The sequence below is a fragment of the Sylvia atricapilla genome, chromosome 17, assembly GCF_009819655.1.
Source record: "Sylvia atricapilla isolate bSylAtr1 chromosome 17, bSylAtr1.pri, whole genome shotgun sequence".
In the NCBI taxonomy this organism is placed as follows: domain Eukaryota; kingdom Metazoa; phylum Chordata; class Aves; order Passeriformes; family Sylviidae; genus Sylvia; species Sylvia atricapilla.
In genome coordinates this window covers 2,815,595-2,839,201 of record NC_089156.1, presented here as the reverse complement: position 1 = coordinate 2,839,201, position 23,607 = coordinate 2,815,595, and the positions used below count along the sequence as shown (strand labels likewise).

Genomic DNA, 23,607 nt, shown 5'->3' with positions numbered 1-23,607 from the left:
CCCCTCTAAATTTCATTTCAGTTATTTTAAATTGAGAGGAAGAAGAAAACCTATGAACAGTTACAAGGTACAGTTTCCTGAAATATTTATTCAATCGTTGCAGAAAGAACAGTATCTTTAAAAATAATTATAGCAGTACTCAGATTTAGGCTGCTGAGAAATAAAGGCATTTGTTAATAAAGAAATGCATCAATCTGAAAATATTCTGGATTCTCTGCTGTTTTCCCCACTTTGATAAGAAATGGGAAAAGTAGAGAATAGATAACTTGAATATGCTTTTTATTACTTTTTCCTTTTGACGTAAGCACCTTCCTAGAATATGATGAATAGAGATCTAGGAACTCAGTGTCTTTTTTTATCAGACAATCTTCACTTTGGCAGTTGTGCTGTGCCTGTTGGCAAAGACACAAATGTAGCATTTGGTGGAAAAAATGAGTCTGTGAGGGTAAAAAAGGAGCTTTTTATCCAAATGTGTAATACTCCAACCTTATGATGTTCTGTGCAGTTGTTCAGTTCCAGAGTCTGTTTCATGGGGGAGGTGACTTTACACTGTGCTGTGCTGAGTGGGCAGCACGGCCATGGCCTTTTTGTTTCCTGAACCTGAGTGGAGATGGTTCACTCTGCTGCAGCAAATCAGGTTAGCTGGGCTTCAGTGCTGACATAAGAGACAGTGTTTGCACTGCAAAATGACTCGGGAACAAATCTAAGAAAAGATCCGGTTTTTTTTGTTGGTTTTTTTTTTTTTTTCCTCACCAAGAAATATATCTCCTGAGGATTTCTTCTGTTGCTGAGCTCAATTATTGTACAAAGTCACAGAGATGCAATCTCTTCAAGAACACAATCACATTGCCTGGAAAATCAAATGGGACAGTTTTTTCCTAGGGATTCAGCACGTTGCATGATGTTATTACTGTTCTGTATCATCTGGAGTTCCAAAAACTTCACATACAACTGCAATACTCTATCAGTCATCAGCTATCATGGGACAAGAGCCTACTTCTGTTTATTAAATGATGGATGCTTTGAAACTGGGTGTTTTTTGGTTAGTGTTTTGTTGGGGGGTTTTGTTGCCATTTTTTGTTTGTGTTTGTGGTTTTTTTTCTTGCTTGGTTGGTTTTAAGGGTGTTTTTAGCACCACTGACAACCTCCCCTGCACAGAACTCAATATTAATAATTTATCATCTAAAACAAATCTTGGATCATGTGGCAAATGATGAGTTGCTTAGGAAAGCACAAAGGAAGCCAACTATAGAAAATAAATATAAATTTGTAAGTTCTACCTAGCCAATACCTGTAAATCCGTTCTATCGGCAACTTAATTGACTTTGAAGAAGCCTTAATATTTTGAAAAACAGTGCTGAAAAAACTTCATTAACTCTAACTATAGGTAGGCTAAACTACAACTTCTATACCAGTTGAAATCCCCCAGTGATCATGGCAACAGTTTCAGCTTCCTTGTGGAATTTGCAGGTGAGAAATTGAAGTAAACTTTGGAGTCAGTCTGGAGCAAAGGTAAAGAGCAATTGTAACAATCCATTTCCCAAAAGAAGTACTAAAGTTGTGCTGTTTCTTATCTTTGATAAGTAAAAGCTAACATGTGCATGGACTGTGGATACATTTGTGCTGAGCAAACCCACTGGTACTGGATCAAAAGCCATTTAAGAAAGCCACCTGACAAGGTTAATTTCTTACTATAAAAGCCTGATCTTTTAATTTTAAATGGTATTTCACCTTTTAAGTTATTATTTGACACTTAAGGTATGATTGTTTATGTTTACATAGGCCATGGGATTCAGAACTTTCTGAATTTCCCATTGTGGTGGAACTGGAGTTCATTCTCCGTGAATAAATCTGTCGCCCTCTGTGTGTTTTCAGCTTTCCATCGAGAGTTAGGGGTTGTTCTAATGTAACACACTGGGGAGTGAATGCCCTGAACATTCTGTATCACATCTCCGAGCATGCAAGTTAAAATGAAATGTTTGGCAAATTGTAGGAGAATATGAATTTGGTGGTGGAGAGGGTCGATCACTTTCCTGTATTTTTGGCCTGAAAGTTGTTCTCACAGTGTGAAATTGCCATTGTCTGAATTTGAAGAAGGTGAGTTCCTTTTTTTTCCCCCGGGTTCATAGAACGATTTAGACTGGATGGAACTTCCCAAGACCTGTCAGCTTTGTCAAACACTGCCAAGAGTGCTGCTTTGTGTTAACAAAAATATGACTTTTTTAATTTCAGCCACACATTAATCAGAAACAATGTTTTATTTCTCATTTTAAAAGCTCACCTTATGTCCTACGGTTATTGTATTTTATTTTTTCTTTGCAAAACCCGCGGTCCTTCCGCGTGGGATGATGCTGAAGAACAGTTCTCTAGGGAAAACTCGGGAGTCTTATCCAGATCCAAGCGACTCGTCTTCCCACAAGAGGGAGCCCAGCGGTCACTGGAGGATCACATCCATGCGGGCTCGGGAGCGCGCTGCGATCTCTCGCCTGCCAGCAGAGGGGATGTGCCGGGAAGGCCGGCCCGGATTTAGCCCCTTATCGCAGGATTCTCAGTCTCAAATCACAGGTATGTGTCCGCCACCGTAGTCTGGAAGAAATTTTGTATCCAATTAAAATACTGCTCTGTTCAATGCATAAAGTATCGGCAAAAATTCAGAGAACAATTGCCAGTGGAATTTCTGGAGTGTGTGCTCAGTAGATAAAGAGGGTGTAGTTGTTTAACAGTATTATTCACTAAAAGGTAAGTGTGCACATAGAAATTCCTCATCTGACTCATCAGACTTCTTACTCCCTCCAGATAGGACACAGATGTCAGAAAAGTGAACCCAAATAAAAACTGCTCCAGGAATAAACCAGAACGGTGAGCCTTCAGTAAAAGTTCTGTATGAATTCAGAACATATCCCAGTGTTGTCACATACCTGCCATTGTTTATAACCATGCCAGTGCAATCTTATAATTCCTAAAAGTACATTGCATGTTAGAATTTTGGTCAAACTGCTACTAAGCAAACAAACCATCAATGGAGAAAAGGCAATTTATTTTATTGTTGTGGCAGATTGAGAAGTCTTGAAGGATTTATAGAGTTATTTATTAAAACATATAGTTTTTATTACAATTTAGGTCATAATCTGTTTTCCATATAGGTCAGCCACTGCCTGTGGTGTTAAAAGCTGAGGAAACAAGTGCAGGAAAAGCAGTTAAAGCCAGGAAACAAAAACCAAGAGGGATGAACTATGCAAAAGTGAATACATGAGTAGCTGTTTGTGATATAGCTGAAATATTTTGATTGGCATATAAAAAGCATGGAGAGGAAAACTGCTGAATGGATTTTGAAACAGTCCATATCTCAAAGGTACGAGAGCTACTCCCATGGAGTTGTGCTTTTTATTCCTATGGGATTTTAGTCTTATAAGGGCTATATCCCACTCTTTTCTAGCAACATGTACCAGAAAAGATACGCCTCACCACAAACATGAAAGAAACAGTTTTATGGGGGTATGAGGGGTACATATCACCTTTTCCTGTCCTCCAAACAGGCAAGATGGAATTTTGGTTGTATTTTTTACCCTTTTTTTCACAGGTTGAACTAAAACACAAAAAGGACACATGCCTTAAGCAAGGTTGAGAAGGAAGTGTGATGGTGTGATTTCAGAAGGAAAATAATACCCAGCAGCCAGAATTCTGTTTAAATCATTTGCCACTCTTCACCCAGAGGTGAAGTGTGGGACTGAGTTACTGGGGCTAAATAATATACAGGACAAAAGTGAGACTAATGCCCGAACAAAGCAGCCTTTATTGTCAGTATCAGAGTTATTTTGGGGTACTGGTTGCCCATCTCAGAAATCCAGCTTGTCATTTATTGGCAAGGAGGGTGGGATGGAGGGAATGACAAGTCTGCTGCTAACCAGCACTTACACGAGTGGGGGAAAACGTGACCTTTGAAGGTGAGCCGCATCAGTGCCTGGAGGGGGGAGCCTTGCTGTGAACACAAGAGAGAGCACAGAGACATGCTGGTGTTTGTACATAATATATGAGGGCATGGCTGTGTGGACGGGAATGGATACCTCCCTATGCACACAGGGCTGTGTGCACGGCATGTTCCTAACCGGTCTTAGCTACGGTCACGTCTGTACGGTGTGAGGATGCCCAGGCCTGCGGCTGCGAGGGCGAGCGGGCGTGCGCCGCTCACGACTTTGCCTTTGTCTCACGGCCAGCCGCGAGGAAGGCGCTGGGCCCCCACCACGCCCGCGGATCCCCCGGCCCCGCCGGCCCGGCTGCCCCTTTAAGAGGCCCCAGCGCCGTGTCGGTGCCTGCGCCGGGTCCTTCCCTCCCCTCCCCTTCCGCAGCGCCGCCGGAGCCGGGCCGCGATGGGCCGCCGCGGGCCGCGGGGGCTGCGCCGCCGGGGGGGCTCCCGCGGGGCCGCGGGGCGCTCGGCCACCGCCGGGTAGCGGCGGAGCTCGGCCGGGACGCGCCGCCGCACCGCCGCCCCGAGCGCAGCACAATAGCCGGGAGGAGGAGACAGGGAAAGGGGCAGGGGGAGAGGAGGAGAGAGAAAGAGAAAGCACAACACGGGGGCTGGCGAGGGAGCGCGGAGCGGAGGGCTCCGGAGCGTGGCCGCGCTGAGGACCGTGCCCAGGACGGCGGCGACAGGAGGTGGGTGGGGGGCGATATTTACCTTCCCTCCCCCGCCCCGAGCCCGCTCCTTTGTCCACGCGCTTTGAACTGCTGGGGGATCGCCGGGGTGGGAGCGTTGTTGTTCGCCAGCAGACGATCGGTCATGCCGGGGAGAGAGTAGCGAGTGTACGCGGGGCTGGGGCCGGCAGAAGCAGAAGGAGACGGGGAGGAGAGAGGATTGCGAGACAGGATTGCTGCCTGCCTCCCAGAGCCCTGCATGGACCGCGAAAGAGACTCGCTGAGTTGACCCTGCCCGAGCTGTTTCTGCTTCTACATGTGAGACCCGGTTGGTTTTTTCTTTCCACCTCTTTCTCTCCAGACTCCTTCTCGTCTTCTCCACTTGCTCCCGTATGCAAAATGGTGGACCCTGTGGGGTTTGTAGAGGCTTGGAAAGCACAATTTGCAGACTCTGAGCCTCCTAAAATGGAGCTGAAATCAGTGGGAGACATCGAACAGGAACTGGAGATGTGCAAAGCATCTATCCGGAGACTGGAGATGGAGGTTAACAAGGAGAGGTTCCGCATGATTTACCTGCAGACTCTTCTGGCAAAGGAGAAAAAAAGCTATGATAGACAGAGATGGGGTTTTAAACGTGTTTCTCAGTTGCCTGAAGGGGGTGCAGAGCAGCAGATCCAGGACCTGCATCATCACCAGTCTGCTGACCAAGACGAATATGAAAAAAGCAAGTCACATCACGGGGAGGAAAAGTTCAAACCCAGGATACCCTCTATGCGGAAGCTGTCTACCCAGAGCGACGGGTCAGACCTGTCACCTTTGGACAGTCCCCACCATGGAGAAGGAGAGCAGGACAGGTGTAAGTACTATGGTGAAGAGAAACTGAAGAGAGTTGTAGAAGACATGGAGAATCGCTGTGATACAGATGGCTCTCCTTCAAAACACAGATCGGCTTCCACTCGCAGACTGGTGGGATCTGCTGAGAAGGAGGGATCGTTTGAACCTAAGGAGAGAGGGAACAGCACCAGTGTGGCAGCCCTAAGGTCCAACTTTGAGAGAATGAAAAAGGCTAATTCGCATTCTTCTGGAGATAACAAGGATGTTGTTGAAAAGCCCTTTTATGTGAACATGGAGTATCATCACGAGAAGGGTCTAGTAAAGGTCAACGATAAAGATGTTTCTGATAAAATAAGCTCCCTCGGTAGCCAAGCCATGCAAATGGAACGCAAAAAGTCCTTGCACTCCCTCCCTTCTAACATGGTACCCAGCTTCAGCGAGTTCCAGAGGCCTTCCTACAGGGGAAGGTCCTCAGAGAGCAGTTTTGGCTATGATGGAGAATATGAGGATGCTGAGCTGAACGCCAAGTTTCTTAAAGATAACCTGATTAATGCCAACGGCAGCAACCGCTCACCTTGGCAGCCCATGGACTTTCAGCCGTATCAGAGTATCTACGTCGGTGGAATGATGGGGGAAGGGGAAGGAAAAGGACCTATCCTGCGAAATCAGGGCCCAGCCGACCAGGAAAAACATCTCACATGGCCCAGGAGATCTTATTCCCCCAGGAGTTTTGAAGATATTGGAGGAGGGTATACTCCTGATTGTAGCTCTAACGAGAACCTTACCTCCAGTGAGGAAGACTTCTCCTCAGGACAGTCCAGCCATGTCTCCCCCAGCCCCACCACTTACCGCATGTATCGGGAGAAAAGCCGTTCCCCCTCGCAGAACTCTCAGCAGTCCTTTGACAGCAGCAGCCCGCCAACCCCCCAGTCCCAAAAACGGCACCGGCAGCAGCAGGTCATCGTGTCTGAGGCCACCATTGTGGGAGTACGAAAGACAGGACAGATCTGGCCCAGTGATGGAGATTTGCCCTCGGGGAGATGTCACCAGGACAGCTGTTTCCACGGGGATACAGGTGTGTACCAGCTGTTTGCTTAGTCTTTTAAATGTACAGAGCAGGGAATGGCATCGTGGAAATGAATGGCAGACCCTGGGTGGATCACTGTGAGGAGGCAACTCTTTCATGTGAGAATTCTGTGTTTAATTTGTAGTTTTGCTGTTTTAGGAAGATCCTACAGAAGTATATGTCAGACTGCATTTTAGGAATTCAATCTGGATTCCCAGAAGTGTTGATTCAGGCTTCTCTTGAGAGGATCAGTGGAGTCCTATGTTCATAATTCCTTAAAGTTTCAGTCTGAACACTGAGGTAAAAAGGGGCCAGAACTTCAGCAGGTACTCACCATCTGTGGTGAATTCACCACCAGTTTATTCCTCATTTGTGCACTGTGGAGTAGTTAAAACTCTACCTCAGAGGTGGTAGTATGCTAACAAGCCGCAGCCTGAGGGTTTTGCCAGAGCTTTACCGATAATGATGCTGCTCCCACAGTCTTGTTTTTTCCTGTCTGTATTAATTGCAGTGCTAGTTTCTCGTTCTGTCTCGTGTCAGCCTTCAATTAGAGCTGATTGGAGGTGATGATTGTGCAGTCCTGTTCCTGGAGCTTTCTGCTATCTCTGAATGAAGGGAGAACTTGGAATATTAGGAAGCCCTGAGGGAAGAAATGTTACCTGAATTTCAGCAGAATAAAGCTTTTCATTTGGGGAAGAATGGGCAATGTTTGAACCCATTCTTATGTAAGTCATTCAGGCATGGAGGTGTGTCTGTGGAATCACAGTGAGTTTATAGGTGGAAGAGGCATACAAGGAATTATATTAATTCAGATGGATTTTTTGAATGTATGTGGATGTTCTGAACCTATTTAGCCAGGCAAGGCATGTAATGTAAATAGTATCTTGTGCTAACACCTTAGTCTCCTATGCAGTAAATGAAAATCAAATCCAAGATTGAAGATAATAGGAATATTTGTTTTGACAGATTTCTTTAATTACAAATCTGTGATTTCTCTCATGGGTTTTCTTTGTCTCTTTGAATCTCTGATTTTAATAAGGGATTAACTTGTTGTTTGTCAATGGGACCAGATTCCTGTAGTAGTGGGTGGTTTCAGAAGTCTGTCAGTGATGTCACTTTCTCAGGTTGTGAGAGTTTGGTCTGTTACTTCTCGGAAGAGTAACTTTGCTCAGAGGAGATGCCTGGTTTTACTTTCCCTGCTGATTGTTTTTGTCAGCAATACTTTTGGGAACAACCATGGAGGGAGAACTCTTCAGTGCCCCAGTGCCAGCCTCTTATACCCGTTGTATTATTGGAGGGCTGGACAGTTGTGGTGGATATTCAGTGTACATGGAACCTCTGCATCTCTTCACAGTGACTTCTCCCTTATCAGATTGGATGTACATCTCTGTTTTCTCTCTGGGACCGCTGCATTCTTCCTGGGTTTTAGGGAGAGGCTGAGTCTTGTGCTCATTTGAACTGAGCTCAACCATCTGTCTCTGCTCTTGTTTACTGATGCTCTTTAGATGACTGGGAAGCCTCCTGGCAATTTCAGTTCTTGCAGAAGGTAACAAAGGGGTAAAAATTACAAAGGCTGATAAAGCTTAATGATAAATTCAGCTTTCAAAAAGGCAATAGATAATTTTTATTTTAAATCGTTTATCTAGGATGCAGTGATTAAAAAAAAAAGGCAGCTGAGAAGTCAGAACACTTACAATTCCTAGATGTGCTGGAAAGCTTTGTGTCCTGTTCCTAAGGATGACCACACATTGCAGGCAAGGACAGAATGTAACTGATCCACCTTCTGCTTTCCTCAGCTCAGGGGGTGACATGGCAAGCTTAGCAGGAACTTTCACCAGATGGCTAATCAGTACTGTCTTGCACATTAGCTGGTGGCAACTTTTTACTTAACCAAAAAGGCTCATGCCTTCGGGAGGACTGTGTTTCTGATTAATTCCTACTGAGCAACATTTTATAGGAATTTTCTCTCCTTCCGGATTGGGATGAATTTTGATCTGAAACCAGTTGGCAGGACCTCCTTTTCATAAAACAAACAAAAGGCCTGAGAGACCACTGTGTGATTATCTGGCTGGCTCCCATTCCCAGCTACCCTGCTCTGATGCGGGCTGTTCTCCATGGCCAAGTGATACCAAAGCCATTCACACATCCAGACAGATTGTTCAGCACCTGTGGTTCAGTCGCTGCTGCTGCCAGGCTTCCCTAAAGTTTTGCTTGAACAGAGTGCAAGTTTGAATCACAGTAGGTTCTGGCCAGCTTTAATGTTAATTAGCATCAAGTGGGGTTTATTCAACAGTATCTGACTTCCCTGTGTATTCAGATTGTTGTGTGTTTTCTGGCTTTGCCTTTGATCTCTCTTCCCGTGGTAATGCTGAGGGTGCTGTGGACAGGTGCAATGGGACATTTCCATCTGGATCTGTCCCAGTGCACCTTGAGCTTGGCCAGCAGACGTGTGCTGTTCTTGTCCAAATTATTTCATGAGTTCACAGTTAAGTGATGTTTTCCTGATTTTGTATTACAAAAGAAGGATCTAACTCTCAAGTGGATGGGGTCTGAGCCAAAATTTGAATCTGGGTTTTTGGAGGTAGATTATCTAAAACCTTAAAGCAGACCAAAGTGTAGTAGGCTTTCAGTTTTTTCCAAGGAGCAGCATGAGAGCTCCAGGGTTGAGATTTGGTAATAGCTGTACTTTCTATTAAATGTACTTAATGGAGCCTGGGCAAAGATATTGATATTAGGATTAATTATGTATCACTAATTTCCTGTAGTGGGAATAGAAAAAATTTCACAGCTTAACTTTGCATTAAGCTTGAATATCTTTACTATGATTGTGAAGAAAGAACAAGATTTTTTAAATTACGGCTTTTGTTAAATGTTAGTTGCAGAAATAGAGATGAGAAAAGCCACTTATGCATTTCTGCTTATGGTCAAGGGGAAAGTTGCAGAGTACTGTTATGGAATGATGAGACCTTGCAATGGCCTCAGCTGGGACAGTTTTTAACTAGCAGCAGTTTGTTAATGAAGAGCACACTGGAGCTGTCGCTTGGCTTTGGAGCTTGCTGCATGAAATCGGTGCTCTCACTGTGTGAAATGGTTTTATCTGTCTGCATAATAACATGGAAACTATCTGGAGTCCACATAAATAATGTTTACCTGCACAGCTGCTCCCTCAAGGTGCCCCAGGAGTAACTTCTGTTCACGTGAGGCTTGGTGGTGCTCTGGGAGAGTCATGCCAGGCTCTTTCTCCAGACAGCCACCAACCGCCACAGTGCTCAGTGAGAGGTCAGTCTGGGGATATGTGTCATTTAATTCCATTGGAGACAAGTTCTACTTATTTTAGCCTCTACTAAGTGTGGGAGTTCTGCATGTCCCTTTCTGGAGAGCATGGAACGTTCTCTGTATTTTTAGTGAGTTTAATGTAGAGAGGAGAAAGCAGTGGAATTTATGCATGTGAACTGCAAACCTCACGATTCCTGTTATGTCTGCAGGCCATTTTAAAACTCCTGCTTACCTAGAGCTGTAGGTTCTTCACTTTTTGTGTGCCTTAAATCCCTGACCAGAGAGGCAAGCATCTGAATTTTCTGCTTTTAAAGCAAACTTTACACTACTTATTTGTAAAACCCCAAGAAACCATGTGGTGTGTCATCCTGGAAGGACCTTGTTCTGTTTCTGCAAGGGTTTGCTTCCTGAGTTATTTGCATCTTCTGAGATCTTAGACAAATTTCTTAGCTCTGCACTTCTTCCACCCAGTATTGTATTCTGTGAATTTTAGTTTGGAGATGTAGTTTGAAAAGTTCTCTGCAGGGTTTAGCAGACTCCTGAGGCAACATGCCAGTCCTGTTGTGCTGTTGTTCACATGCACAACTTCCCTTGGAGCAGCTGAGGCAGACTTCAGTCCACTGTGTAAAGAGATTCTTCTTTCTGAGGAGCTGAAATGTAGGAACATTTATAATGTACAGATTGCTTGTTAATTTTAAGGCCTGCTGGCCACAGGTCCTGCTTTCCATCTGTGACTTACACTGGATCAATAACGCAATTTAAATTTTCCTGACACTTGTTTAGTCCATTTTGCTATTACTTTTTCACCATGTTTTAATTCTTTGCTGTGATCATCAGTGATTTCCTAGGAGCACTGATGCCAAGATGCTGTTTAAATGCAACCCCCCACCCTGCCTTGCTTTTCAGCGACTTAGTGGCTTTTGAGATTTTGGAGATTACCAGGATGCTTGCATTACCACTCCCCTCTTCTTAGTCTGGAGGAGTGAAGAGCTCCCTCTCTTTCTCTTCCAGATTTCTCTTTCCTTCCAGCAGAGTTTAATGGAATCTATGGAGCTACTCCATGTCCCCAGTGACTATGGTGGACTCTGAAGTGTTTGTTTTGTTCCTCCTTCCACTGAGAGCTGCTAATGTTTACCTCAGGCCTACCAGAAGTAATAGCACAAAGATAGATTTTATTTTTTTTTCTTAGGTTCATCCTAGATCAGGTACTTCTGCAGTCACAAAGCACTTGCCTTTGAAATGGGAGTGTAAACCAATCCACACAGTAGTTGTCTGGTACTGGGGAGCCCTGGAGACTGCTGGTGTTCCCTCATCTGCCTGTGTGAAGCTCATTTTCATGGTCCATGACAGGGAGATCAAAGTGGGACTGCCTTTCCCATGGAGGATGCAGAAGGCTGTGAATTCTGCAGGTAGTGGGTCAGAAAGCTGCTTGTCCCCCCTGCACCCTTACCAGCAGTTTCAGAGGGGTGCAGATGGGCTCCCTTTGTGCAGCTGCAGCTGCCAGAGGGCTTGTACCTGTTGGAGGCAGCCAGTGGCCTGTGGCTGGGCAGGTGAACTGTATTGCCAGTGCAAGCCTGCAGTTTGGGAGTGGTGTAGGAAGTCAGCAGCCCCAGAGCCACAGGATATCCATGCAGCATCCACACTGTGATGGGCACAGGCTGGAATGCTGTGCTGGATACAAAACAGTTGGACCCAGCTCAGTGATTTTGCAGAGCCAGGGGCTCGAGCCCTAAAGCTTTGCAGTGACTTTGGAAGTGATTTACCTGTGTGTGCAGGTGATGGACTTTAAAGCAGTGAATTACATTGGCAAATGAAGGGCTTTGGTCTCCTGTGTCTTTTCATCTCGAGCAGAGCAGTTGTTGGGTGTGATTTTAACCTTGAAGATTTTTATTGTTTAGTGTAAATATACATGACCCCATGCACAGACTTCCAGGGTGCAAAATTGGAACATTATACTCTTAATTCTTATAGTTATGCTATCTCAAGCTAATGCTGAGAAAAAGAAAGCTAAGAGCTTGCTAATTTGTGGAACTAATTGCTTTACCATTTTTCCTAAGTGCTTCCATTTGTCTAATATCTCTAGTTTGGATATTTGAATAAAATGCTAAGTACTGTGCTCAGTCACTCTTTGATTGACAGCTTGCTTTTCACTGAGACCTGAGCAAAAGTAATAAAATTAGTTGACTGGAATGGCAAGGAGACATCCTGAGTAACAGATTTGGGGTGAAAGAAAAATATGGTTCAATTATAAAATTTACTAAACCTTCAAGTGTGGGTTAGGAAATGTTTATTTTTGACTACTGGGCAGCACACTAGAGCTGCATACCGACTCTTAGAGAAGTGTTGTGGGTGTGTGGTGTGACTTGTAATCCAAATTTGGCTTTGCAGGCTACCTGAAAGAAGGGCCAGCAAAGGAGGCCTAAGCCTGTGAAGGTTTGGGTCCCAGTATTAGGCTGGAAACAGTTCTTATTCCAGTCCCAGCATGTTTAGCAGTTTGCTCTCTAATGCCCTCCCTTGCTCCCCAACCTCTTAGGGGTAAACAGTTATCATGCAGAGTCGAGGGGGACCTGTATTTCAGCTTCAAGGAATTTTAGAGGTCAGTCCATAAAGGTTAATGAGGTGAGACTTGGCAAGCTGTTTGAGAATTGCTCCATTTCAATTACCATAGGGAAGCATATTGCTGCTCCTGAAAATCAGAGTGTTGATTGGAGGCACAGCTTATCTGGAGCTTGCTTTTCCCCAGAGAAACCAAGAGCAGCAGTTTGGGGGTTTTTTTACCATCTCCTCTTTGATTTGTTCTGCTCAGTCAGATAAGCATGGGAAGAATAATAGGGGTCTGATCCTGTTCTTGCTCTGGTGAAATATCACTGGCTTTAGTAACCTTTTGCTGGCACATGTAGGAAAAGAGGTGGTGTTCCAGTCCAGGCTGAATGGCAGATGGATGCAGGGGTAGGCTGCAAGCGACTAGAAAAGTGCTGGCATGGATTAGTTTGGGTGAGCTGCATGTGAATGAAGTACTTCCAAAACACCGATTGAGTGTCTTGGGTTACAAAGCAGGTTTTGGCCAGCTCACTGATGACAAAGTGAATTGCTTTCCTGATCATATCTTTAAATTAGAAGTGGTGTGAAAGTAACCCTAAGCTGTAAGTAAATCTGTGAATGTTGGTCTGTCTTACTGTCTTACAAATCCATAACTTCTCAAATTTTTTTTCAAATTGTACTGTATGTGTTTCAAACAGTAAAAGCGTCCTGTGTACGACAATGTGGTGTATTTCTGTCAAAAAATCTGGCTGCATTTTGCAAATCTGTCTGTTACTAAAACAACAAAGCGCATCTCCCTCTCCCTGTCTTCTTCCTAAGTGCCAAAATGATATCTCTCAGACCCTTTCTTAACCAGGTTATGGCTCATGTAGTAATCAGATTATTGCAAACGTAATTGGAGTCTCTGCTTTAGAGAAAGCTCTGCCCAGATGTGGCAGCTGGAGTCAAGTTAGTTGCTCTTGGCTACACGGGTACTCCAGGAGTATGTGTGTGAGAATCCACGAGGATTGCCCTGTAGGAAGAGTGAATTGCTGAAGTTCAGTGTGTTTGTGTATACTACTAAATTGTGCCTGTTGGTATTGCAGGCCTTTTGCACTGTTGTTACCTTATTTTATTTTTTTATTTGCAGTTATTTCACCAGTTTCTGTTACTGCTGGGTGGGGTGGGTTTTAAAAAAATTGTTATTTATTTTATCTTGTGGATGATAAGGATTCTTTCCCAAAAGAGTAGATTCATCACAACCTTCTTTCTTTTAAAAATAATGTATTTCTAAAAACCACCCCATCCTCCTCAGGAGCTTCTGCACAAGTTCTGAGGTATCCAAAATCCCCAAATTGCTTGCAGATGGGTCTGTGAAAACAGCACAGTAGCAGCCATGGCAGGCTGCTGTGGATCAGCATGTGAATATTGCGTGCAGTATTATCTGAAATCTAAGCCCTTGCAGGAGGAGTTACTTTACAGTGAGTTACTTGTGTGCTTGGACTGCAGCTCCTCTCCTTGAGGTGTGGGGAAGTGCACCGTGCAGCCTTGGCTCACTCTGTGTGTTTGCTTCTTAAGAACTTCGGAATATTCTAGACTCCACACTGAAATGCAGCTACTTCTCTGATGGGGGATTTACCAGCTATTCTCTTATCAGCAATTACCTACTCCCTTGGCTGCAGGGCTAAGGAAGGAGTGCCCATTTTGAACCCACAAGATGGGTGAGGCTGGAGCAGGCTGTTAGGACAATTTTAAAAAACCCAACACACAAAAAGCCACCAAAAACAACAAATCCTTCAGTTGCCTACAGTCACATCTGTGTGTTCTTTTGAAATGTGCCAGCGGCTTCCCAGAGTAATCTGTTCTGAAGGAAAAGACCTTGTTCCCTGGAGCATCAGGCTCCAAATGTATTTGAGCTGCTAAAAAGTGGATGTAATTGGTCTGTTGTCACTAGGGAAGTGTCACATCCAAATCCAGCGCTGGTTTGCTGCAGTGCAGTTACACTGCAGGGTATGACTGCCCAGCAGGACAGCCCCCGGCTGGGCTCAGGCTCCCCAAAGAGGTTAGATTATGGTGCCTACAGTGAGCTAAGGCACAGAACACTTGTTTCTGTGACTGTTAGTCCAGCTCTTCAGATCATAATTCACTGCCTCATCTTCAGTTTGGCTTCCTGATAACCTAGAGGTGCTCCGGAAATTTTTTATAGTGTCCTGAAGTGACATTACTACATGAAGTTTCAGAAAATAATATGCTCAGAACAGTAGACCACTGTTGGAAGATTTGGATGTGTTTTCTCCTGTGTTTGCCTGTCACTTCTGTAAACTGTCCCCTTTGTTTGAATCCTTTTAAGTAGAATAAGTATGGGAGTCCCTTCCCTGTGTAGGACATTTTTGCTTTACACTCTCCTGAAGCAGTCACTGGATCTCTCAGTCTGACAGGGATGAAATCACTGACATCACTCTGAGAAAACACAATAATGCTTCAGCTGTGTTGGAGGAAATCATGGTGTTTAGATGAATAAACTTGTCTTTGCCAGCTGTATAGTTACTCATTTGAATTTCTAAGTTAGCCAGCAGAGAATGTCCAGTTGCAGAATTCTATTGCAGTTCTCCCACCTAAACCTGATTGTGGTGGATACCAAATCCAGTGCTAAGCTGAGATGAAAAGTGTCTTGTACAGGAGATGGGCATCCTACACTAAATCAGTGGCTGCAGTGAGGAGAGCACATCTTACAGTCCATTCCTTGTTTTACTTTTCTTGTTTTTCTCGAGTAGAAAGCTGACAAGTGAAATCTGAATTGCAAGTAGGAAAAAGAATCTGAGAAGCTGTCAGATGAAAATACTCTCTTTAGCCTGGGGACATACACCACTTCTCTAGTCCTAGTATTGATCATCTGTGGCTCCTGATGTAGGGTAGATGGATACCAGGAAGAGAATGTTGTGGTCAAGTCCAGAGTATTGTCTCAAAGGCTTCCTAAGCTGGAAAAGTACCTCTCAGCTCATATGAGGAGGATCCTCAGGGGCCCCTCAAGAGCTGCTTCTGACTCTGACAGAAAGCTAGTGCACTTAATGTGAGCATTACATTGGGCTTAACAGTCACCTGAATAATTGTTTGGGTGAATCTTTTGTTCAGCCTTTTCTCCATTGGCATCTTTCCTTAGGAGCTTACTCAGGGGAATGAAGTATGCTGAATAACTCATTTGAGTTCTCCATTGTCTGCTGTTGCCCTCTTTCCCTTGAAACCTGTGACTGTGGGACCAGAGGCAGATGCTGCTGGAGCAGAACTCATGATAAGCATGTGTCTGATCAGGTGAGGGGGCTGGTGTGTGACAAGGGGGATTTTGTTTAGTCCTTGAGCATTTCCAGAAGGGCCAGTGTGTGCTCAGCTGAACAGGGAACCTGGAATCATTTGCTGTCTTACACTTATTCAGCAGTTCAGTTTTTTCCCTGGCAGAAAGGCCATTGGCAGACCTGACTGATGTCCCGTGCTATTTTCAGATGATAGAGATCAAGAAAATTCCCTGGTTTTCCTTTGGTGTTTCAGGTGGTGTATTGAGCTGCAGGCCTGACTGCCTTCTTGAATTAATCTGTGCTGCACGACAGGGACGAGAGACTGATTGCAATTTTGAGATGATTCACATGGTCTGGTGCTCTTGCCATTCAGATGAGGTCTGGGTTCTGCTTTTTGTGAAAGCAGAAGGTCTCTCATATCTTATGAATTTGTATCAGGCTACAGTGAAGACAATTGTTTTCCACTCTCCTGTGCTCTTAAGTGATGTTTTAACACACAATGCAGAGAATGCAGAGCTGTCACTGCACCCACTTAGGCTTCAGAGAGGCACTTCCTCTGTTTGACTTGCTGAATTTGAAGGTCCTCCTGAGCACAGCTGAGCAGTTCCACAAACCCATAAGCCTTTTCTTTTGTAGTTGTTGAGAAACCACACTGCTTTGTATAGAAATATTTACATGGGATTTAAACATCACTTTGACCCTTCCTAATCCAAATTGATTTTGCAACTTCTGTCTGCACTGGGTGAAATATGCAGTCACAGAGCTGAAGTCAACTTGCTATTACCAGTTTCTCTGTATTGCTAAAAGGGTCAGTGTTCTCAATAGGGAGAAATATCAGGAAAGAAGGTATGCTTTTGGAATAAGTAGCAAGGAAGGAGCAAGAGAGCTTAACAAATTTTGGTTGGTTAGTTGTTTTTTTGCTTGGATTATTGTTTTTGTTTTGTTTAATAGTTGAACACACCAGTGGTTACTCTTGAGACCTCTAACAATATCTTAGGAAAGGCTTGATTGAGATCTTGCTGATGCCAGGGGATTTCTGGCTTTGCTGGAGTGAAGCTTCACAGCACTAGCTGTTTGTTTCTGTGTAACTACCTGAACCAGAATTTCCCAAGATACTTTGATTTTGAAGTTTGAACTTGAGCTCTGACTTCAAAAGAGCTGATAAGGTCTTCACAGGCTTAGATTATAAATGTTTTAAAACTGACATGCATGCAGGTTGTGCTGTTTCAGTAGCAATCCTGATGTGACTGAGACCTGGCTCAGAGCTATGCTAGGCAGGCAGGTCAAAATGTGATTTTGTTTTGAAGTTTCTTGTACCTCTTGGAGGAGTGTGTTGGCTAGCCATATGTATCTGCCATGCCTCCTGGTTAGGTGCTATGGAAACGCTAATGTAATTTGGAAAGCATTTTTACTTTATTTAATAATTCTTTTCACCATCCCGCATCTGCCATCCTGAAGGGGAAAGTGGCCTGACAAAGTGATAAAATGGTGTTTATATCAAAACATCAGATGCGTTCTTTCCAGTTTGCCCAGTGGTCTAAGCTAGGACTCTCTCAAAAGGAGTTTTGGTTAAGCAGGGGTTTTTCAGTATTCCTGGAGAGAAAAGCATGTCTGTTATGTCTCTAGCTGAGACACCAGCAGAAGGTGCCTTCTCTGCTGGGCACTGTGCACATCAGCTGAGGCTGTGTCACAGCCCGGTGTGCTGGGGCTGCTCAGTGGCACTGGCCTGTCCTGTGTGCTCAGCAAACGTGCCCTAGGCCTGACCTTGGCTACCCCAAATTCACTCAGCCTTGAGCACTGACCTATACATAATTTGTTGTGGTCTCTGCTCAAACTGAAACACACACTAATGGGATCTAAGCTCTACTTTGTTCTGTGCTGGTAGGTACACATAATAAAATTTCTCCTGCAGATAAAGGGTTACCCATCTCCCTCCAGTTCGTGTCCTCCATTCCAGAGCATGTCAGAAATCTCAGTATCTCCACTTAAAGCAAAGGAGACATGATTATCTGTTATGTAAATGCGTTCTGAATATATATGTGCACAAAAAGAATATGAAGAGGAAGAATTTTTAATTTGAATATTTTATTCTGTATATAGGTGTTTCAGACTGGTTTCAGTGTATATGCAATATGCACTGATGCAAAGATACAAGCATATTTAAAGAGTTCTACCTAAACTCTATAAGGAACTTTTCCTTATAATTAGACCAACATCTGGTTAAAGAAGCATTCTGATGCTAAAACTGGTTTCCCATTAATAGACATTTGCCATGTAGGGCTGATGCATACTGAAACAGGCCTGTTTAATAGTCTTTAATAACTGGTTGTTTGTGATTGTTTTTTAGTTTGTAAGGAAATAAGTCATTTGCAAGTTTTTTTTTCCAAACACATGTAAAGAATGAAAAGGGAATTTAAAAAGAAAAACAGCCTTAGGTTTATAGCAAGCTTTTATCTAATAGAGTGATTTGCATAAATAAATTTCTAAGTGCACTAATGAGGAAATATGTAGCTCAGTCTTGAGTTGTTGAAACTCAGGGTTTTAGCTGAATTTTGGTGAGCTCTAGGGTACTGGAATCAATTCAGCGCTTTTCTCCTGGATCACACTTTAGTTAGTAAATTGATTAACTTCCTCTATAGGTATGTGTTTAGAAATTGGTTTATATCCATATTTAACTTTCAAAGGAAAATACTGAAAAAAAAAAAAAGAGCAAAACACAATGAAAATCCTGAGTTCTGTTGCTGGAGGGCTTACCCTTTCACTCATTTCTACAATTCATATGCTTGCTTCCATCCACTATTTCTTTTTTTTTCTACTTAATTCTCTCTTCATATTAACTCATTCACGTTCCTCACTAAGTAAGTAAGGCCAGAATCTGAGTTTTTTTGCCTGTGGCTGTTGCTGCTTGTGTGTTAATCTTGGGGTTTTCTACTTCTTCCTTTTTTTTGGTTTCTTTGCTTAAAATTTGAAGCACGAGCTGCCTTGTCTTACAACATGTATCTGTGTATGTCTTCCAGTATTTTTGTATTATGCCCCTTGAGGCTAAATCTTGATTTAAATTGTCTCTGGTGCTAAAGCCTCATGCTGTGACCTGCTGCCCTGTCAGTCGTGCCAGCAACTGCTCATTTCTAGGCTCATGCTGAGAACTGGATCAGGGAATTTATTTGTGGCATCTTTGGGGCTTTTGTTTGTTTTGTTCTGAGCCAAAATCAATCAAAGAAAAATCACAGAACTCACCCAACCAAAGCACAAAACCCCTCTAACCATGGATCCTAATCTGTCCTCCTCCAAATGTTGCTGCTGGAGCAGTAACTGATTGGGTGGTGTTGGGGCAGAGTGCAATGCCATGAAAGACAATTTTCACTTAAACCCCCCAGTCCCCTGCGACTGGGGCTGGTAATCAAATAACAATGGAACATTAACGCTGAGAAGTCTTGTTAACTTGAGCAATTTCACTTATGACTATCCAGCTGCTTGGGGCTTTCACAAAGAGGTTTGGGGTGTCCTTTGAGCAGGCTGCCTCTTCCCCAGGCAGATGCTTTGTTTCTGCTGCTGGGGAGTGTGAATGAGTAAAAGCTGCCCGAGAGCTTGCAGATATTTGAAATTGTTTTATAGAATAAATCTAAGTGGAGTGCTGGGACTGAGAATGGGAGTATTTACAGTAAGTGTTTGCAAGACCAACCTGATGACATCCTGGTCTGTCTGAGTGACTCCCCTTCCAGTTGCCTGTGTAAGTACTTTGTGGTTTTAATTATTGCATCAGCGAGTATACTGACTGCTTATGACCAGGAGAAATAGAAAAACAGATACAATTATTAATTTTTACTAACACTTAAAAAGGTGACCAGCTTCTGCCAAAAGGTTGTTTAGGTCATAAATCATCTGGAAGGAGGACAGGATGGATGCCAGGTCAGCACAGCTTTTAGAGGTGAGTGAACTTCCTTCAGTAACTTCTGTTTGCTTTCTCAGAGTGTGTGTGTGAGTGTTTATGGGCTTAGATTTCATTAATTTTTTATGATGTAATTACTGTAATGAGACATCTGTAGTATTACATCTTATAACTATGTGAATATTTTCCCTTGATGAGTGTTTTTGGGAAAGTGGAGTTTTAGAGGTCATTCCTAGGCCTTTTTACATTTGTTTGCCTTGAAATATAAAATGTCATGTCCTGGCCTAATAATGCAACTGAGATTTCTTACAGATAGTGTGATTTGCTTAAAAAGCTCAGTCTTGAACAAGGAGAGGGCAAGAGTCACCACCAGGAGAAAATACACATAGATTGCAGCTTGAAACATCTTTACAGTTTCTCTGTTCAGTTTTATTTGAATGCTTACGTGACTTCCAGATAAGACTTCTATTTTTATCTGTGACTGCTGGCTCTGCAGAGATTTGTGAACTCTTCTGACTTAACTCTGCTCAATTCCTCCCTGTGCACCAGCCAGGTGCTACATTTCTGGCTTCCAGCTTCTTTTGCTTTTTCTGTTCCAGTTCAGTCCACAAACATGGGAAAAAAATGCCCCACCCTGCTGACTCATTGAGCCCAGAGCAGTCCCTATATTCCCGAAATAGGATTACTATCTGAGGCACTTGGAGCAACTCAGCAGAGCTGGGTCTGGTTCTCTTCTCTCAAACCTTCTAAAATAGCTGATTTCTCGTGCTTGGCTGTGTGCTCTGCCCCAGCCCCAAGGTGATTTCCTTAGCTGGTATTCATTTAAAGGGCTTTTTGCAACAAATGCAACTGTTGGAGAAGTCAACTCGTATGCAGAATAATCCTTTTAACAGGTTTATTCTGATACTCTGTTGGGTATTTAAGTGGATTTGACTGCATCGTTTAATATGTCCTTGAAGATGGCTCCAAATGAAACCTGTCAGAGTGTGTCCTATCTCTGTGTGCATACCAAGTGTGCCTGGGAGATGTCAGCCAGTGCCCTAGGCAGTGGGGAGGAGTTGCTGTTTGTAGGGGAAGACTGGGAGCAGCACACCACTCCTGCTGTTTAACACTGTGCTGTCTACCAGTCAGTCTCTCAGGCAGCGCTGAGAAAGTCTCGTTGCTGTGCCAGGACTCAGCACCCTGTTACAAGGGCAAACTCGTGTTCTTTTGCCTGTTCTCCTCCTTGCACAGCCTGCAGGTGTCCAGTGGCTCACCCCAGGGGCAGCTGTGCTACTGAGTGTATCCCTTCAGCTTGATTTGCTTTGGGATCAAAGGACTGGCGTGAAGGCAGATATCAATTATTAATTCTCAGTTTTAAAAATACACAAAGTGACACACTTTTTCTCTTTGATTGAAGTAAACTGCAGTCTGCTTTCTGTCAGCAATACTGACAGAAACGCCTCAAGTTTGGAGTTTCTGCAAACAAGTACGTCCTGGAAAGGGCCGTATTTGGCAGTGAAATAGTCAGCAAAATGCCTAGAAAAGAACATTACAACCTTGAGCACAGCCCTTTGGAATGTAGCAGGTTCCTGATAAGGCAAAAATTGGGTGGGTGAATGTTTTTCAGAGAAGCAGGCCTGGAGAAAGGCATAGTGCTAAGGATGTAGGGAGTCCTGTGCTTAGAAAGTCCTGGGTTTGGTTTAAGTATATTGAAATATAGTTTTAATAAAATGAAAGTCAGTGTGAAATTTGTGATTAGGGTCAGTTATTTACTTTTAAAAGGATAACTTGTCATTTTATGTCATTTTATTGGAGGTCAGCTTAAGAAATGCACATAAGGATCCTGTACCTGACGTGGGAGTTGGGGAGAGAAAACTCAGTCTAGTATTTTCTGTGCAGAAGAGGAAGGAGACAGACACAGACAGACTGTTAAAACTGTTTTGTTTGGTTTTTCATATCTTCAGTTGCACTGCTGTAATGATATGGGATTATTATTCTTGGGATCTGCAGGTGTTTCAGAAATGTGGGTACATCCCCTGTCCATCCAGGGAAACTGAGAGACGTTTTCAGTCCAAGAGCATCTACAGATGATAGGTCTGGGATCTTGACCCTGAAGTTTAGTTTTGCTTCTAGAACTTACTACATACATCTCATCCGTGATGTGAGGTGGTGATAGTGATGCTACATTAGCTCTGTCCCCTCTCATCTCTGCCTGTGGTGGTTAGATGAGTAAGGTTTCACCTTTCTTTTCCCTGTTCCTGGTGGAGCACTGCTGTGGATAGGGCGTAAAGGGCCCTAGTTAGTTAGTTCTGCTGCCGTTTTGTTGGGTTATGCTGCAGTATTTGGATGATAAAGAATCATACTGGTCACCACATCTTTTTATGTAACCAACCAAAGAGCTATTTTTAATTGCTAATGCATGTAAATGAACTGAAGGTATAAAGTAGTTTGTGTCTCATTACCAGGCTCATTACTGGGAAGCTCTTCTGTTCTTGTTTTTTTCTCCCGGCATTTCAATGGCTCTTGGCGTGGTACAATCCAGGGGTCTGATTTTGTTCACTTACTAAAGTGCAAGAGACACTTCTTTTGACCATAACTGGTGTTATTGAATGGTACTTTGCAATACAAATTTTTGTGGCAGGAGAATATTTCAGGGAAATTTGGTTTATTCTCCCCCCTGAGTTTGCTTAAGAAATCAACCAAGCCTTTAGCTGGCAACAATAAGGAGACAGGAATTGAAAAAATTCCATTTTTCCTGTGCTACAGGACTGAGTGCCGGACTAACCGGCTTTTCTTATTTGCAGTTCTCCAAACGCAGGTCTGTATGTTGGAGATTTTTTGGGTTGATGTTTGGTTTGGGGTTTTTGTTTGTTTATTTGTTTTTGTTTGTGTTTTAACTGCTTAAAAGGTGGATTTACTGTAAAGGTAATTTGTGTTTCAGAATGACTTACTAACCAGTAAGTTCCTGCCAGAACAGTACTCCCAAATTTTAAAGCCTTCCAGGTAGGTCTCATTAACATTCTCTTGCAAGATCAGTGAGAAGCTGGCGTACTCAGCCAAGAATGCAGTGTCTTGTGATCTGTGGTATATTACCAAGCCTAGAAACTTTCAGTATCTTCCTTGCAGCAGCTTACCCAGGTTTTCACTGTGTGATTGCTTATTTATACACTTTGTACATGTTGGTTTTTTTCCCAAAACTCCTTCGTTGTGTGCTCTGCTTGTTCCACCTCTTAAGGAGAACTTTAAAATCTGAAGTTGCTGATGCTCTGAATCAGCAGCTCTCTAAACCAGTTCCTGTGGTGAGTCTGTTTACAGTAGTATCAAGAAATAAGGTGGCACTGTTGAAAGGAAAAATAAATACCCAGCCCTCAGGGAATGTGTGCTTTGAGAGGAGCTGTACCTGCACAGCTCTCTTGACTCTCCTGAGAGCAGCCCAGCTGAGCTAAGGCCTCCAGCACAGTGACACACTTTGCTAGAGAGGACTACACCCTTTTTTAGCTGGTGTTGGGAGGGTATCTGCCTTTGCTAATGCAATGGAAGAGACTTGGTTTATGCATTGGGAAATTGCTTTTGTCTTCAGCGTTATTGTCCCTTCTGCCCAGCTGTTCATTCTGAGCTGTCAGATCTCCTGATGCTTTGCTATGATTTTAGTTGGGTTTTTCTCCACTGCTGAAATATATTCATTTTTGCAGTCCCATGAAGTAAAGATTACTTCTGCCTGGGAGCAGATGTGTATCTTCTCCAGAAGTGGCTGTGGCCATCTGAGTTGTTGATTTCTCTCCTTGTTGACATTTTTTGGTTGTCTGTTTTTCTCCTATCTCAGTGACCTTTACTACTCTGGTATCCCTGGTGTCTGTGTACCATGCATGATTAAGTTTCATATGTGATTAGTTTCCTCTTTGGTGTTGATTTGTCTATCCTGAGCCTAATTAAACCTTAATTGCTCTCTGATACCTGTGTAAGGACTCTCTCTGTGTCTGATTTGCTGCTGCACAAACCTGCACTCCCTCGTTTAGACTAGCTTAACCATACCCTGAGCTGGCTTAAAACCAGCTTAAGTTTCAGAGTCTTTGTGTTCCTGTCCCAACACTGCTTCTTATCTTTCATTTCCTCCATCC

At 43.5% G+C, this 23,607-nt stretch overlaps 1 protein-coding gene across 1 annotated transcript in view; it reads left to right on the top strand.

Moving 5' to 3' along the window:
- Positions 1 to 4,519: 4,519 nt before the first annotated feature.
- BCR (BCR activator of RhoGEF and GTPase) overlaps positions 4,520 to 23,607 on the top strand; it is a 93,123-nt gene continuing 74,035 nt past the window's right edge. Inside the window, exons 1-2 of the mRNA XM_066331238.1 lie at positions 4,520 to 4,653; positions 4,994 to 6,541. Of these exons, the coding sequence (XP_066187335.1) occupies positions 5,032 to 6,541 (1,510 nt within the window). The 5' untranslated portion in view covers positions 4,520 to 4,653; positions 4,994 to 5,031. The remainder of the gene's footprint in view (positions 4,654 to 4,993; positions 6,542 to 23,607) is intronic.